Raw genomic sequence first — 17,766 nt, forward strand, 5'->3', positions numbered from 1 at the left:
TTATCTATATATATATATATATATATATATATATATATATATATATATATATATATATATATATATATATATATATATATACACAATGGTTGACATTTTGATATATATGGGCACAATGGTTGACATTTTGAACCCTGCAGGGACCACAGCCTGGGAGAGGGAGAGGTTAAAGATGTCAGCGAAGACACCCGCCAGCTGGTCTGCACATGCCTTAAGGACCCGGCCTGGAATCCCATCAGGTCCGGCTGCCTTGTGGATGTTGACCCGTGCGAAGGCTGTACGCACTTCTCTCTCCGAGATGGTTAGAGGGTTCTCCTCTGCTGGTGCTGCTGATGGCCCCGCTTGGCTGCCGCGGTTGGGGCTGATCTCAAACCGGCCGTAGAAAGTTTGAAACCAGCATCCCGTTCATGCAGATGTGCACATACTCCGCTATCCCAATCCATTCTGATTGGGATAGATCCGAACTGTCTTTTTTGGGACTATGTCATCTATGCACTTACTGATAAAGCCAGTTACTGAGTCTGAGAGTTCGTTGATGTTATTCCCAGCAGCGTTCTTAAACATCCCCCAGTCAGTCTGGTAGAAGCAGGATTGTAGCATAGCGTCTGTGTCCTCAGACCAGATTCGGATTTCCTTCTCAACGACCGGCTCCCTTTTTAGCCTCTGTTTGTAGGCAGGTAGCAGCTGGATGGCGTAGTGGTCAGAGCTTCCTAGCGGTGGGCGGCGGAGAGCTTTGTATCCATCCTTGAAGGGCATGTAGGAGTGGTCAAGAATATTGTCACCACGGGTACTGCAGGTGACATGCTGGTGGAATTTGGGAAAGACCTTTTTTAAGTCTGTCCGGTTGAAGTCGCCTAGGCAGATGGCTGCGCAGTCCGGGTGACGATTTTCTTGTGCACTGATAGCCTGGTGTAATTCCCTCATAGCTCTGTCCTTATTAGCTCCAGGATGAATGTAAACAACGGCTACATCACAATGCTGAAGTAGCGTGGTAGGTAGAAAGGACGGCAGGCTATGATTAAAAGTTCAAGGTCTGGTGAGCAGTGACTATCTAGGATTTTAACATCTTTGCACCAGTTGTTGTTGATCAAGGCACAAACTCCCCCCCCACGTTGCTTACCGCTTAGTACAGGGTCTCTGTCTTTCCTATACGCGGTGAAGCCAGGAGGAGTGATGGAAGAATCAGATGCTAACTCCGTTAGCCACGTCTCTGTTAGCACAACAATAGACATGTTCCTCGTCTCACTGTTATACTTAACGCGCGCCAGTAAGTCGTCCATAGTGGTCACTGTTCTTGATTCACACAGAGATCTAACGTTCGCTAGCAGGATTGAAGGCAGTGAAGGTTTATATCCACGTTTTGTTGTTCTTACGAGGAGACCCGCTCTTTTTCCTCGTCGACCTGGCCGTCTTCTTCGCCGCTTCCGTGCCATTGTCCCGGCCGGGACAAAGGGGAGCCCTCCCCCCACCCAACCGAGTGGAGGATTTTCCGCAAAAAAGTCCGGAATTCTGTGTGTAATCGCTGTGCTGATGTCCATAAGTGCTTGTCTGTCATAACTCCTCAGACACCCGACGGTGTAGGAAAAAAAGAGAAGGCTAAAAAATACTAAAAAGACGGAAAAACTTTGCGACGCTACGGAGCGATTACGAAAGCAGCCTTTCTCCATGGCGCTCCCTAATTGCAAAACACACACACACACACACACACACACACACACACACACACACACACACAAACACACACACACAGGTCTACGAAAACAAGTGCTAAAGAAGAAGTAACCAGTTTCACCACTTGAACCCTATATACATCACTATTTGAAAACAGCAGATATACAAGCTCACAACGCATCACAATGTGACGTGTTGTGAACATGTAGAAAACTATCTTAAATATTGAGAATATGTCTGAAACATTTTAACAACACAATTCCTCATTGGGGGTCCATGGGGGTCCCTGACAGTGGTGTAATGGTTCCTACATGGGGGTCCCTGACAGTGGTGTAATGGTTCCTACATGGGGGTCCCTGACAGTGGTGTAATGGTTCCTACATGGGGGACCCCCATAGCCAATAGCCGCTCTACAAGCTGAGTGTCCAGAGCTTGTAGATCTGTTATTTATGCACAGCCTAAAGGATAAAGTGGTTCATCTGAATGTGATGCTACTTGTATATGAACTCATTTGGCTGGGGGACATCCTGGAACCCCCTCAAGGACCCCTGGGGGTCCCCGGACCACCACAACAAACAGCACTCACCCTGTAGTTGGTTGACCAGGATCCATGCTGCTTACTGTGTTCTTGTACTTTGTAATTCCTCATGTTCTGCTTGTACAAGCATGTTCTGCTTGTATTTGTTATTATATCCATGTTTATATATTCTGCCTCACTCAGTAGACCCTATAGGTATTTTATATTACCTTTCTACTGACTTATTGTCTCCGCCGGAGGTGGAGAGTATGTTTTCGTTCTGTCCCGCTGTGTGTCCCCCCCCTAGCCAAGCTAACATTGGTCAAACTTCACGTGACACGTGTACAAATCACCCGTCCGTGCGTGTGTGTGTCCCTCTGAGAACACCTAACATTGGTCAAGTTTCACGTGACATCACAATATGTAATATAAATATATAAATAGCTTAGACAGGAACAGTACTTTCCAGTACAAACAGAGATCACAGCTGAGATCACACAATGAAACTAACTCCCATTACGCAAACTAAAGAAGCAGCAAATCATCGTCTGAAACCTGATGAAGAAGCAAAGGCGCAGAAGGCCAAAGCTAAGAAAGCATACTCATCTACAACAGTAACACAGAAGAGGACTATAGAGTTAATTGATCCCACAACAAGGCCGAAGTCTTAATACTGTAACAATTGGCCACCTTGATCAAATACATTATCAAATACATAATGTATTATGTAGCACTAGAGAAAACTGACATAGATCAAACACACCAATCAACTTCTGAAACTGTTCAAGACAATGAAGATGAAGAAGACAGACAAGCATTTGAACAAACCAGTCAATTACGAGGACTCCCATATGACACATTGCTTCAAGAAGAACATTTTTTGCAGAACACCAAAAACCACGCGCATTCTACCAAGACGACAAGTTTGAAGAGTTGGCAAACCCATCAAAGTACTGTGTACCCTTATGACCGCGGTGGTTTAAAAACAGAAAGAGCAAAAAACATCACACAGAAAATATTTTAACCAACGCCTTTTGCATTGTGATGGCCGTTTTGCTAAAGACATAGACTATCTCCTGGCAGCTCAGTACATGGTGGAAGCACAACAAGTCAAAGATCAAATTCAGATATCCCTACGGCAAAGCCGTTTGATTAAAATAGCACGGGTCTGCTGGCGGAGACTTGTGCTCCGAGGAGCACATTTTCTAGTTTAATTGTATTTTTGTAGCTAATGTTTTTCTCATGTTCTGTAAGAATATTCCTTTTACTGTGGAAAAGTACCAGCTCCGCCCCCTGCTCCATGGTAACAGATTGGCGTGAGGCTTTGATTGGCCCTCACCTCTCTGAGAGAAGTCATATACAGTATACTGGCTGTTTGCCCCTTGCTTCTCTATGCCTGATGAAGGTCCAAGCGGCCCAAACGTTGCATCCTAAATAAACCTCTTTATAAGTGAAGACAGTGTGTGAGACTCCCTCTCCCTTCTCTCTTTGTTCTTCCATATTCAGCATTCATACTCTGACGTGCCTGTCCATTCGTAGTAGGTGTGCAAAAGGACAAATCCTAAAATATTATCAGGAGGTTCAACAGGATTCAAAGACAGAGCTAACTGAGAAGTGCTACACTTGCTATACTGAGAAGACGTCAAATATGAATAATAATAATAATCTTTATTTATAGAGCACCTTTCAGACATAAATGCAGTTCAAAGTGCTTTACATTCAGGTTAAAAAACACAAGTTAAACAAAACAATAAGTTAGAATCTAGACAAGAGAAAAATACAAAACAGTGAGAAAGTGTGTGTGGGGTGGGGGGACAGATTAAAAGGAGATCAGTTAAAAGCAAGATCATAGAAGTGGGTTTTTAGCTGCCTCTTAAAACCATCAACCGAGGTTGCCTGTCTGATATGCAGGGGGAGTAGGTTCCAAATCTGTGCATAGCTACCAAAGGCAGCCTCCCCATGTGTCTTGCCATTTGTTGACAGCTCCGTCAACAGTCCAGCACCGAGTGACCTGAGGGGGCACCCTGGGACATACTTCTCTAGGCAATCTGACAGATAGCAAGGTACTAGGCCATTCAAGGCTTTAAAAACAAGTAAAAGAACTTTAAAATCTATTCTAAACTTCACAGGGATCCAGTGCAATGACGCAAGTACAGGCGTAATGTGGTCCCTTTTCCTGGTGTTCGTTAGCATTCTGGCTGCTGCATTTTGAATAAGTTGCAGCCGCTCAGTAGTTTTCTTGGGTAAGCCTGTATAAAGTGCATTACAGTAATCTAATCTTGATAGAACAAAGGCATGGGTCAGTTTCTTAGCGTCCTCTAAGGAGAGGAAGGGTCTAACTCTTGCAATGTTTCTCAGGTGGTAAAAAGCTATTTTAGTGACATTGCTTATGTGTTTTCCAAAATTGAGGTCGGAGTCGAGGATAACACCCAGGTTTTTCACAGTTGGTTTTGCGGACAGATTTCCGAGTATATTCATGACTACAAGCTTTTGAGCATCTGTGCCAATGATGACAATTTCCGTTTTATCTTGATTTAATTTCAGGGAATTGCTATTCATCCACTGCTCAATGCTGGAGAGGCAGTTGAGCAGGGGATGAAGCGAGTCACTGTTGTTTGGGTCTATGGATAGATACAGCTGGGTAACATCGGCATAGCTGTGGAAGTGGACACCATGATTACGTATAATTTCTCAAAGTGGGAGCATGTAAAGGGAGATTAACAGTGGACCGAGGATCGAGCCCTGGGGGACACCAAATAGGGAACTTCGCTTCTCTGAGACATAGTCTCCAAGACTCACAGAATAGTTCCGGCCTGTCAGGTAGGTGCGGAACCAGTTCAGTGTGGGTCCTGAGAGGCCAATCCGGGTTTCAAGTCTGTTCAGGAGTATTCCATGGTCGATGGTGTCGAAAGCGGCACTCAGGTCGAGGAGGACAAGGACAGAAGCTTTCTTCCGGTCTGTGCTCAGTCTGATGTCATTCATGACTTTAATAAGTGCTGTCACTGTGCTATGTCTGCCTCTGAAACCGGACTGAAGTACAAAGAATTCTCAATATGAAGAAAATACTAATACTAATACTAACACTAATACTAATACTAATACTAATACTAATACTAATTCTAATACTAATACTAATACTAATACTAATACTCTTCTGCTCAGCTGCTCCTCGGCTGTGGAATGCCCTCCCTGACCATCTGAGACCAGTCCACTTTTAAAAGGAGACTAAAAACCTTTCTTTTTAACAAGGCATTTTCCTAGATGGACTCAGTGATGTCATGTGTGTTTTGTTTAACTTTTTAACTTTTTCTTCGCTGTGTATTATCTGACCTTTGATCTGAATTTTATTAATTTCACTGTTTTAAAATCATTATTTAGTTTGTTAATATGTAGCACTTTGATATTTGGTTCAAATATAAAGTGTGTTACAAATAAAATGTATTATTATTACTGTTATAGTAGCACATTTTTTAGTCTAAAAAACTTTCACTGTTATACCAATTATAACCCTGTTTTAGACGGAGGTATAATAGCCGACTATGGCTCAGTGGGTATTAGTAGATATTATACAGAACACTAGGTTTTTATACAGAACATTAGAATATATTATATATTATATATTATATATTATATATTATATATTATATATTATATATTATATATTATATATATTATATTATATATTATATATTATATATATTATATGATATATGATATATGATATATATTATAGCCAAAGCTAATTAGCATCAGGATGTACCCGACTGTTTCAACAGAGGAATACCAAAAATTGCTTCAAAGGATTGCAGTGCTGGAAACGGACTTAAACTTTTTAAGAGTTAATGTGGAAGTGAATCAACATTATGGAATTCCACAGTCTCAGAGCAACGGACAAGACCATGACAAAGCTTTCTCATGGAACACTCTCGGGGCAAAGCCAAAGGCTTTGAAGGGGCGAATAACTGGCAGAACTCGGAGCCCTGTGATTACAGATCTGACCGGCTGGCCTGCGCTACCACCCGCGCGTCACCATCATCGCCCCCGGACACAGGGTACCGCGTCTTTCACCCCCCTTCAACAGCGGAAAACTGCCAACGGGAGATCTACAAACAAATCTCCCAAAACATCGAGTGCTGAGCGTCAACTGTGGAAAACTGCCAAGGGGAGATCTACAAACAAATCTCCCAAAACATCGAGTGCTGAGTGTCCGGTGCGGCTGGGAAATAGATTCAGCCCATTGCTTCAGGACCCCAGATGCCCGTCTGATGACAGACCAAACAAATCTTCTTCACCCAGCAGGGTAAGAACCAAGAGTAACTCAGAAGGAAAAAGGCTATATGATGAGCCTGAATTTCTGATCATAGGGGATGCCGCTATTAAAGATGTTAAAAGCTTGATAAGAAGAAAGGCAAAAGTGTTATGCTTCCCCAAAGACAAAGTCTCTGACATGAATGACAGAATTCTGAATCTTGTCGCTGAACACCCAACGGTGAAAACCCTGATTTTGCACGTTGGCACATGTGATACAGAGGACAAACAGTCAGAAATCCTAAAACGGAATTTCACTGCCTTATTCAGCAAAATCAGCTCACTTGATGTGAAGGTGTGCATCAGCGGCCCAATACCACCTACAAGAGGCGGCGATGAACGTTTCAGTAGACTGTCTGCACTGAGCAAATGGCTTTCAACTACGTGCACCAACAAATCTGTACATTTTATTGACAATTTCAATTTTTTTTGGGATAGAAGACACCTATTTTCCTCGGACGGGCTTAAATTGAACAAGCTGGGAGCAAAATTGTTCATGTCTAACCTTTTCTATAATGTTCCTATGTCTTCACCAAGCTCTCCCAAGGCCAGAGCACAAGATTCCATAACAACAGATAGTGCTCTGTTATCTGCTACCGCTGCTGAAAAACATGAATGGCTTTGTGTAGACGCTACCACACCATCCCCCACCGCTGCTGAGGGGGAGGGGGGCGCCACACCCCCCCCTACCAAGGATGGTGGAACAGCCATAACAAATGAACTCTCTGATAACTCGGAAACAAAAACAAAAGCTGATGACAGCCTGGAGGAGATTGTCGACTCTGATGACAGCCTGGAGGAGATTGTCGACTCTGCAGCCACGGTCTGCAGAGGGGAGGGATGGACTCTCGATGAGAGGGAGGGATGGACTCTCGATGAGGAAGATCAACCAACTCTATCACCTTCCTCCTCCTCATCATCATCTTTTTCCCTGTCCCCAATACCCCTTCTGGAGTTCACCAGTAGCATGAACGACTTGATTAAAGAGGGGACTAGAATCACCCCCCAAATCAAACGCCAGGCCCCACAACCATCAACCGTGCCCTGCCCCCCAACCATCCCCCCTCGACGGTTGACGCTGTTGGCACTAGCGATACAGAGGCGCAAGATCAGGAACGAAGAACGTGAAGAACAGCGCAAGAATTGTCCCTACGAATTGTCCCTACGTCTAGAGAATACATTTGACTGCTGAGATAGGCAGGGTCCATTATGCATAGCCAAAATCATGTCTGGGCCCAAGGCTATTTCAGTTAGCCTTGTTGAAAACAAGGTTTACAATATTCCCACTGTTATCTCAAATAGAGCCTCCGGGACAAGGAGTGACTTTAAACACTCTGCAAATATAGCAAATTTAACACGCATTCCCTGTAGAGGCAACAGCCAGATAGTTGAATGCCTGAAGCTAAACCTGGCCCTATTTAACATCAGGTCACTTAATGACAAGTCTTCCTCTGTAAATGATATCATCTGTAAAGAGAAACTAGATATTATCTTTTTAACAGAAACTTGGCTTGGATCTGATGGAGCGGTGCCCCTAGCTGCAGCATGCCCACCAAAGTACAGTTTCATTCACTCAGGACGTGAGGGAAAAAGAGGAGGTGGTCTGGCGAATATCTTTTCTGACACTTTAAAATTCAAACCTCTGCCAAACCTCGGCAGTTTTAAATCATTTGAATACCAGGCCACCATATTGGAGAGTCAATCCTCTGTGCTTATGATTAGTATGTATCGACCTCCAAAGTGCAGCAAAGCCTTATTTCTAACAGAAATATCAGAACTTTTATCTATCTGTTCCACTAATTATGACAGAACTCTGATTACTGGAGATGCTAATCTACATGTTGACATTGTTTCGGATGTTGTGGCTATGGGTTTCCTACAGTTACTGCACAACTTTGACTTTATTCAACATGTTGTTGGGCCAACACATAAACATGGCCATACCCTGGACTTGGTGATCACTAAAGGTTTGAATATCACTGTTGACAGTATTATTGATAAGCCCGAACTAACAGACCACTATTTATTGTGTTTTAATATGACTGTCTCTGATCTAGGGAAAAACAATACAGAATATACTATAAAAAAACGTTTTTTTAGCTCATCTGCAGCAAACGAGTTTCCTCGTCATCTGGCGTGTGTGCAGGTGCCCCCCCTACTTGATGCTCCCTCAGTGAATGATATGGTTCAACATTTTAATCTCAAATTAGAGTCAGCTCTCGACATAGTGGCTCCTATGAAAACTAAAAAGAAACTTAACTCTAGAGTAACACCCTGGATCGACACGCACATGCGCTCACTCAAGAAAGAATGTCGTAAAGCTGAGCGAATTTGGAGAAAAAACAAACTCACTGTCCACCTAGAGATCTTTAAGAAGTCAACAGTGGCCTATAACAAAGCACTGCGCTTGGCAAGGCAGGCATATTTTTCACGCATTATCAATGACAACAAGCAAAATGCCAGAGTCTTATTCTCTACCATTGAACATCTCTTAAACCCCCCCCAGGCTTACAAGGAGTCGCTCCCTGCTTCTAAAGCTAAGTGTGATGAGTTCGCATCCTTTTTTGAAAACAAAATTTTTAGCATTCGAGCTGGTATTATAAATGCTGCTGCTAGCACTGCAAATGCGGCAAATGGTGCATGGTGCAAAAATGTAGATCCCTCCAGAGGAAGCCTAATATCATTCTGCGCAATTAATGAAGAGGAACTCCGTAAAACTATATCACAGATGACATCATCATCTTGCTCACTGGATGTAGTACCCACCCCGTTTCTCAAAGAGGTTTTAGACAGTGTTATTGGAGATATCCTAAGAATTGTAAACAGCTCTCTACTTTCAGGCGTCTTTCCAGACTCACTGAAAACGGCTGTAGTCAGGCCGCTACTCAAGAAACACAACCTTGATCCATTGGTGCTGGGTAATTATAGACCAATCTCAAATCTGCCATTTTTGGGCAAGGTCTTAGAAAAAACTATCTTTCATCAACTGGATGTGTTCCTACAGAACAATAAGGTTCATAACAAATTCCAATCTGGCTTCAGGAAAGGTCATAGTACAGAAACAGCACTTGTAAAAGTAATTAATGATCTAAGGGTGTCCGCTGACGACAAAAATGTATCTGTTCTCCTACTTCTTGACTTAACCGCTGCTTTTGATACGATTGATCACACAATTCTACTACAACGTTTGGAGTACTGGATTGGTTTGTCAGGCACAGCCTTGTCTTGGTTTCACTCTTACCTAACAGGCAGAAGCTATTTTGTCAGTCTAGCTAACTTTGACTCAGACAAACACAACATCTGTTCTGGTATTCCACAGGGCTCAATTCTGGGTCCCTTATTGTTCTCCCTGTATATACTACCGCTGGGAGAACTCATCGCCGATCACGGAGTGAACTTCCATTTCTATGCTGATGATACCCAGCTGTATCTTTCAGTAGCTCCAGACGACCCCTGCGCTCTAGACCCATTGTTGACCTGTCTGTCCAGTATAAAATGCTGGATGAGTGAGAACTTTCTTAAGCTAAATGAGGATAAAACAGAAGTTCTCATAATTGGCTCCAGTGAGCAGAGAGAATCAATAACAAGTAGACTTGGTAACCTGGCTGTAGAAAGTAACACCACAGTAAAGAACCTGGGGGTGATTATCGATTCTGAATTGAATTTCAATACACACATTAATCATGTCACCAAGATTGCTTTCTTTCATCTTAGAAATATTGCGCGAATTAGAGACTATCTGTCGTTAGACGATGCAAAGACGCTGATCCACGCTTTTGTTTTCTCTCGGCTTGATTACTGCAACGCACTCTACTCTGGCCTGCCAAAGAAAACAACTGACAGATTACAACTTGTTCAAAATGCGGCAGCCAGAATTTTAACTAAAACCAGGATGAGAGAACATATCACTCCAGTTCTTGCTTCACTACACTGGCTCCCGGTTGTTTTTAGGATTGATTTTAAAATTCTTTTAATAGTTTATAAAGCTCTAAATGGTCTGGCACCTACCTACCTCTCTGACTGCCTAGAGAGATATGTTCCAAACCGGGCCCTCAGGTCTTCAAGTGCTGACCTGCTCGAGGTGCCTACAATGACATATAAAAAATACGGTGAAGCAGCATTCTGCTTTTACGGACCGACAGTGTGGAATAAACTCCCATTACACCTAAGACAGGCAGCCTCTGTCGATAGCTTTAAAGCACAGCTCAAGACCTATTACTTCACTCTTGCTTTTAGCTGATTCTTTGGTTGATTTTTAATTCCTCACTGTATTCCCTATTTTAATGTTGTTTTATGCCTTTGCTTTTGCTTGCTTTTATTTTATTTTATTTTATCTTTGTTTGCTTTATTGTTAAATTGGTTCTAACTGTAATTGTATTATTGCTCTGTAAAGCACTTTGAGCTGCATTTCATGTCATGAAAGGTGCTATACAAATAAAGTTTATTATTATTATTATTATTATATATTATATATTATATATATTATATTATATATTATATATTATATATTATATATTATATATTATATATTATATATTATATTATATATTATATATTATATATTATATATTATATATATTATATTATATATTATATATTATATAGTATATATATTATAGTATATATATTATATTATATATATACTATTATATTAGTAGGGTTATATATTGTATATTATATTAGTAGGGCAGAACATATAGAACTCAATCATTTAGATCTGTGTGTTCATGTATCTGACTCCATCTGGTTGTATTGTCTCTATCGCCCTCATGTGGACAAAATGAATAATAAATCCACTGTTCACTCAGTTCATAAATAAAAACCTGATGACGTCACATCAACATGGCGCTGGTTTCCACAATATAAACTGTTCTGATCTACAAGCTCACAGTGAGATGCGTTGTGAGCTTGTAGATCAGCTATTTTCGGCGCGCGACACCGTCGTAGAACAGAGCATCATGTCCATAGATATAGAAACCTAGATACCTCATTGGCCTCTGCAGTTCATTGTAACGACTGGTCTCTCAAGACAAGGCTCTTCCGGGGGGCAGACCAATCACATCACGTTAACTACTGGCCAATCACAGCGCGTCTAACTGACTAGTTGCTGCGCGGCTGCCTCTTAAGAAAAGACCCACCCCACCTGCCTCTGATTGGCCTACCGAACGCCCCCTTCTGTGACGCACACGGAAGTTTCCATCTTCCCACCGGAAGCATAGAGGAAGCGGAAGTGCGTCCGAGATGCCGACGCTTCAGAGCCAGAGGAGGCGTCTACCTTTATATGTCTATGATCATAGATATAGAAACCTAGATACCTCATTGGCCTCTGCAGTTCATTGTAACGACTGGTCTCTCAATACAAGGCTCTTCCGGGGGGCTGTTTGACTACTGACCAATCACATCACGTTAACTACTGGCCAATCACAGCGTGTCTAACTGACTAGTTGCTGCGCGGCTGCCTCTTAAGAAAAGACCCACCCCACCTGCCTCTGATTGGCCTACCGAACGCCCCCTTCTGTGACGCACACGGAAGTTTCCAGCTTCCCCTCGGAAGCATAGAGGAAGCGGAAGTGCGTCCGAGATGCCGACTTTTCAGAGCCAGAGGAGGCGTCTACCTTTATATGTCTAGAGCCAGATTCCAAACCCGAAAATCTCGGCCACTCGCTCACTCCCACTCGGTCACTCCGACTCCAAACCGGATGTGCTAAATTCCAATTACTCAGTTGCTTCTTGGAGGAGGCGAGTGGAGTCGAGTGGAGGAGCCGAGGCGGCTCTCTACTTCCGCATTTAGCGAGTGTACATCAAGTGTAGGCTCGACCACTCTCGTCAGCTCCTCCGCGGCAGACTTCCGCATCACGTGTACACGTTTTTTTTGTTTTTTCCCTTCTCCCGTGACGTATAAATTCTCCTCCTCCACATGTGTCCGTTCCCCAAACAAACAGAAGCAGTTATGCCTCCGAAAAAGAGCGACGATCCCATTCACATTTGTAAGTTACCAACGATGTTAATCATAAAGATAGTATACAATGTGGCCATCTAAATTGATGCACAATAACAGTGGTTTTGTTGTTTGTTCTGTTTATTTGTTAGGATCCACATACAATACAACAAAACATATAGAAAATAAACTGTAGATTACACTACGAAATGCTTATATACGGATATGGACTGTAGTGACTCCAGTCCATATCCGTAAATAACCATTTTATGAATCTCATGTGCATATCGTCAGTGTCTCATCAACGAAAGACACATGAATTTGTGATCTGACTAGCAATGGTTCACATGACGCTCGTCTATCACAAGCGTCATGGAACCGATAGGTCCTGGGTTGCGATTTTTTTACATTGACAACTCTCACATGTACATAAACGTTCAGATTTCAAATATAAAGTGCTTTCCCACGAGCCACGGATGTTACAAGTTGATCCGATCCGGGATAAGTACCCGTATCTCCCGTATTGTTCAATAAAAAGAGCATTTTAATTCAATCGCCGGCCATTTTCTCCGATGCTTTCAACTATGCGACACTAATGGTTGGGAGGTGTATTGCACTCTGATACATTACAAAACAATTAAAAATAAAATCGAAAATGGCCGGCGATCGTATTTAAATGCTTTTTATAGAACAATACGGGTCGGATCAACTTGTAACATCTGTGGCACGTGGGTCAGCACTTTATATTTGAAATCTGAACGTTGTGTAGTACATGTGAGAGTTTGTAAATCTAAAAAAATCGCAAACCAGGAACTTTCGGTTCCATGGTATGACAGTCATGTTTCAGGGCTACGATCATCTGACATATGTTGAGCTTCACACAAATATAATTCTTTACAGGGACAGATGAGGAGACACGGAGCCTCATCTCCATCCGGAGCACCAGGGACCATCTTTTTGATGGAAGGAGAAATTCTTCCAAAAAAGCTTGGACGTGAGTTTGATTAATTATCATTTCATTTGTCATTTCATTTGCAGGATAACATATTCTGCATATACACATACTTGTCTTGGAGCTTTCAATGAAATACATGTTCATCTTTGTTAGTCTATCAATGTTTGAGTTGGCTGGACTGCAATTCATATTTTAGTGTATGTAGAGTTGACAACTGTACGAATGTGTGTATCTCCTGACATCCAAGAAGCATTACCTTCACATTCCCAACACATAAATATGTCATTGATGTAATTAGTAGAATCTGTGCATGTAACATGTTTTGTATTCCTCAGGATGATAATGAAAGAGATGGGGGTCACCACCATCACCACCACCCAGCTGGGTAAAAAATGGGACAATTTGAAAAGGAAATATAAGGTATGGTTGCAATGTGCAATTTCAAGTGCTTAGTACTGTTTATCCTTTGCTGTGTGCATTTAGATACTCTCACAGTGTGAAAGTCATGTAAGACTGTTCCAAATAGGCTCACAACTCAACTACAATGTTGCTTCTATTCTTGTAGGAGATCAAATGTCCCCCTACTGGGACGGGTACAGACAAGGGGGAGGACACACCCAACACCTGGCCGTGGTTCGATGATATGCATGATGCAACCGGGGGCACCATAGGGTTCTGATCGACTCATCAAGTGAGACGACCCAGACGGCCAGTGAGGGTGGGTCCTCCCAAGGGCCAACTGCTGGCTCATGTCCTCCGGCCACTTTGAGCCAGGAGGTGGCCCAACCTGGCTCAAGTGGCCGGGAGGAAGGTGAGCCAGCCACCTCTGTCTGTCCCCCCCACTGCTCTTCCTCCTCCACCACCACCACCTCATCATCATCATCTTCCTCTGCCAGGCCCGGTCCATCATCCCCCTCCACCTCAGCTGATCCCCCACCACAGAACCCCAAAAAAAGGAGAACAATTGCCCATTTCCTGGAGGAAGAGCAGAGGAGGGAGGAAGAGCGGCGAGAGGTCGAGGAGCAGCGTCACGCTGCTCAGCAGCGTGACAGCAGCAGATTCCTCGACCTCTTCGAGGAGCTGGTGAAATCCAAAAGAAAGAAATAATGTTTAACATTATTTCTTTCTTTTGGATTTCACCAGCTCTCTCTAAAATTTAGAGACATTTTTTTAAAGTGGTCCAGATGTTTTTTTTTAATAGCTTTTATTGATTTCATTTTCCAGAGGCATTTTTTCTTAGAGGCATTCTTTTATTTGTATTTCTTTCAGAGGCATTTTTTCTTTCCATGTACATGTTTTCCATTCACAGACAAGACAGACAAAAGTGTCACTTTTCAGCTATAGTCACCTTTTTGAACCCAAATAGGGCAATTGTGTGACACCTGACCCGAAAGAAAACAACATGTTGTCACCTTTTTCACCTCAAGGCTGTTTGCATGTCTGCATTAAAATGGCACATCTTTGTTCAACAGCATTTCAGTCATTTATTGAAATCAGGGCAGCAGCACAAGTAGTGGTAAGGCAGTTTTATCTTGTACAAGGACCGCATTTTCACATGCTGGGCAAGGAAAGCAAGGAAAAGTTTTAAAACACACAAAATTAACACAGGCATCAGAGGTGGACTGAACATCAGTTGAGTATTAGAACAAGAATGTATCCGTTCAGTTGGTATCAACAGTTCTACATGTGAAATATCTGCACATCTAGGATCATGTGTATGACTCACTGAACACACGTATGATCAACTTTAAACCAAATTGCCAATTCCATCACATACTCTTCTACTTAAATAGAAGAAACACACTAGACATACTACAGTAGGCATGTAGGACAATTAAATGAAAGTCTAGTGTTTCAACGCCCAGACGTTTAATTCTACAATAAATAAAGTGTAACCAAATAATGCCTCAATAACTAACCAAATAATGCCTCAATAACTAAAACTACAAATAATGCCTCAATAACTAAAACTACAAAAACTACAAATAGTCATGCTCATTCAAGTGCTGAGGTAAAGCCCGAGGAGCCGACAGTTCGGCTGCCATTCTGTCCCGCAGATCATCCCCACACTGTTCCCCCCTCTGTGGACCAGCTGGCTCCATGGGCATGGGCATCTCCTCCTCCTCCTCCTCATCCATAATGTCCCCGGCATCGATACAAATGTTGTGCAGGACACAGCATGCCGTGATCACCGCTGGAGCAAATTTGTTGTGGACCTCCAGGGCCTTGAAGAGCAGGCATCTCCAGCGGACCTTCATCCTGCCAAAGGCCCGCTCAATGATGGAGCGAGCCTTGGCATGATGGTGGTTGTAGCGTAGTTTCACAGGTTGCACAGGATCCCGAAAGGGGGCGATAAGTGTGATGGGAGCACTGATACAGGGGTAGCCACCGTCACCCAGAATGAAGTACCCTGGAGGAGGGTACAGCGCATCCCTGTACATACCACTGTTAGGAGAAAAGAACGTTATTGTTATTTAGTGTGCTGCAAGGGGGAATATGTCTGGGCCTCCCACACCAATATACATGTAATGTAGATCACACACACACACACACACACACACACACACACACACACACACACACACACACACACACACACACACACACACACACACACACACACACACACACACACACACACACACACATTAAAATGATGGCAACTACAGGCATTTGGACCATGATTCAGCCACATAGTGAAATAATGACACAATATCTTAGTCCCATCATGTAGCACCACTATTTATTGCTATTTGATATCTTTATGGAAGATGGAATGATACAATTATCGTACCTGTTTCTTAGGATTCTGGCGTCGTTAACACGGCCAGGATAACCCACGAAGGTGTTGAGGAACCTGGCCTTCGCGTCACATAAGCCTTGCAGCTGTAGAATCAGAATCAACTTTATTGTGACAACACAGGTTTACAGGTGTAAAACAGTGGGTGAAATGCGTTTTGGAAGGCCCATAGTTTTGATTCTTTCCATAAAAAATAAAGGGAACAAGGAGAAGGGGGGCAAGGGGGAAGAGAGATAAATAAAGTTTACAAAATCCACATATTTAGATTTCCACATAAGGTGCGGTAAGTACCTGTATGGAATAGAACAGCTTCCTGTTCAGATACTCCTGGCTGTGGGGTCCAGCGGGGATCTTAATCCGTATATGGCACCCGTCGATGGCACCCACACACCTGGCAAACACCGGGCTGTTGCCCATGGTTGCGAACCCACGGCCAACCTCTGCCAGATCATCAGCAGCAGGGAACCGGATGACCTGCATATAGTTGTTAAAAACATTCTGATTATTTTCTGCATTGCATCTGTATTTTAGAGTTGTTGTGTCTTTATGTGTGGTGTTTCAATTACTGTTGTTGTTGTTTGTATGTTGAAGCATGTGTATTTGGAATGAGCTGTTGAAAGGTTACTATAATATCATTTCTCATGATAAACAGAACTGAAAATGGATCACCTGTGTTCGAAGTGCTGCGATCACATCAGTGCCACTGTGGACCAGCCTGTAGACAGTGGTTTTGGGGATATCGAAGGCCCGGGACACCACCTTGTATGACAGGCCATGAGCCAGCCAGTACACGGTCACCAGGACTATGATGTCCCTTCCCCAGCCATGGGTCGCCTCTGAAGGGAAAAGCCTGATGAGGGCCAGTATGGACTCACGGCTCAGGCGGAAGTCTGGGCGCAAGTCCACATCAGGATTAAAGAACATTGCCAGGACTGGCACAAGCCTGTTGACCCTGGCATATTGGACCAGAGCAGGACTGTGGTCCTGTGAATTGAGTTGAAAGTGTGTGATTGTTGGCATGTACACATGAACTATTTAACTACAAGTATGTTAATAGCATCACAACCACTGAATCATGTAACCTTTGTACTGCCATGTAATATAGTCTAACACGCTGGACCAGAGCTAGGGATAGACCTAAGTTTGAACAATAATAGTTTTGGAAACATTTGTCTTTATGATGTGTAAATTGAACGCTATGATGCCTTTTACAATTATGAGTCTGAGCATTCCAAAGGAATTGGTGATACTGTCATGACTGCTCATATCCAGCAGATGTCACTCTCCCTTCATGGTCTGTCATTACTTGCCGTATCCATCCATCCATATAAATGACTCTGATCTGAATGATTGCTTGATCTAGTCTGCATGCCAAACACAAGATGTGTGACTTGTAGAATTTTGGCATCCATGAAATTCCCTGCCCACTTATTTATTAACATTTGATTTAAGAACGGGTGGTTATTACCTTGTAGAGTAGCAGGAGTAGTGCGCGACGCATACGTGCTCTCCTGTGCTCTGAAAGGGCATGCTCCTCATTTTTTCGCTGCTGCTTTTGCAGCTGCAGCCACATCCAA

At 42.9% G+C, this 17,766-nt stretch overlaps 1 protein-coding gene across 1 annotated transcript; it reads right to left on the minus strand.

Annotated features, from left to right (window-relative positions):
- Window positions 1-15,368: 15,368 nt before the first annotated feature.
- LOC308084514 (uncharacterized protein) lies at window positions 15,369-17,728 on the minus strand (the record flags this gene model as incomplete). Its single annotated transcript, XM_080427180.1, has 5 exons — window positions 15,369-15,834; window positions 16,184-16,275; window positions 16,481-16,663; window positions 16,859-17,173; window positions 17,693-17,728. 5 exons carry the CDS (start codon window positions 17,726-17,728, stop codon window positions 15,369-15,371), a joined length of 1,092 nt encoding a protein of 363 aa, XP_080283306.1.
- Between the last annotated feature and the right edge of the window lie 38 nt (window positions 17,729-17,766).

This window comes from Gymnoscopelus braueri (assembly GCF_963280865.1).
Source record: "Gymnoscopelus braueri genome assembly, chromosome: 4".
Lineage (NCBI taxonomy): Eukaryota > Metazoa > Chordata > Actinopteri > Myctophiformes > Myctophidae > Gymnoscopelus > Gymnoscopelus braueri.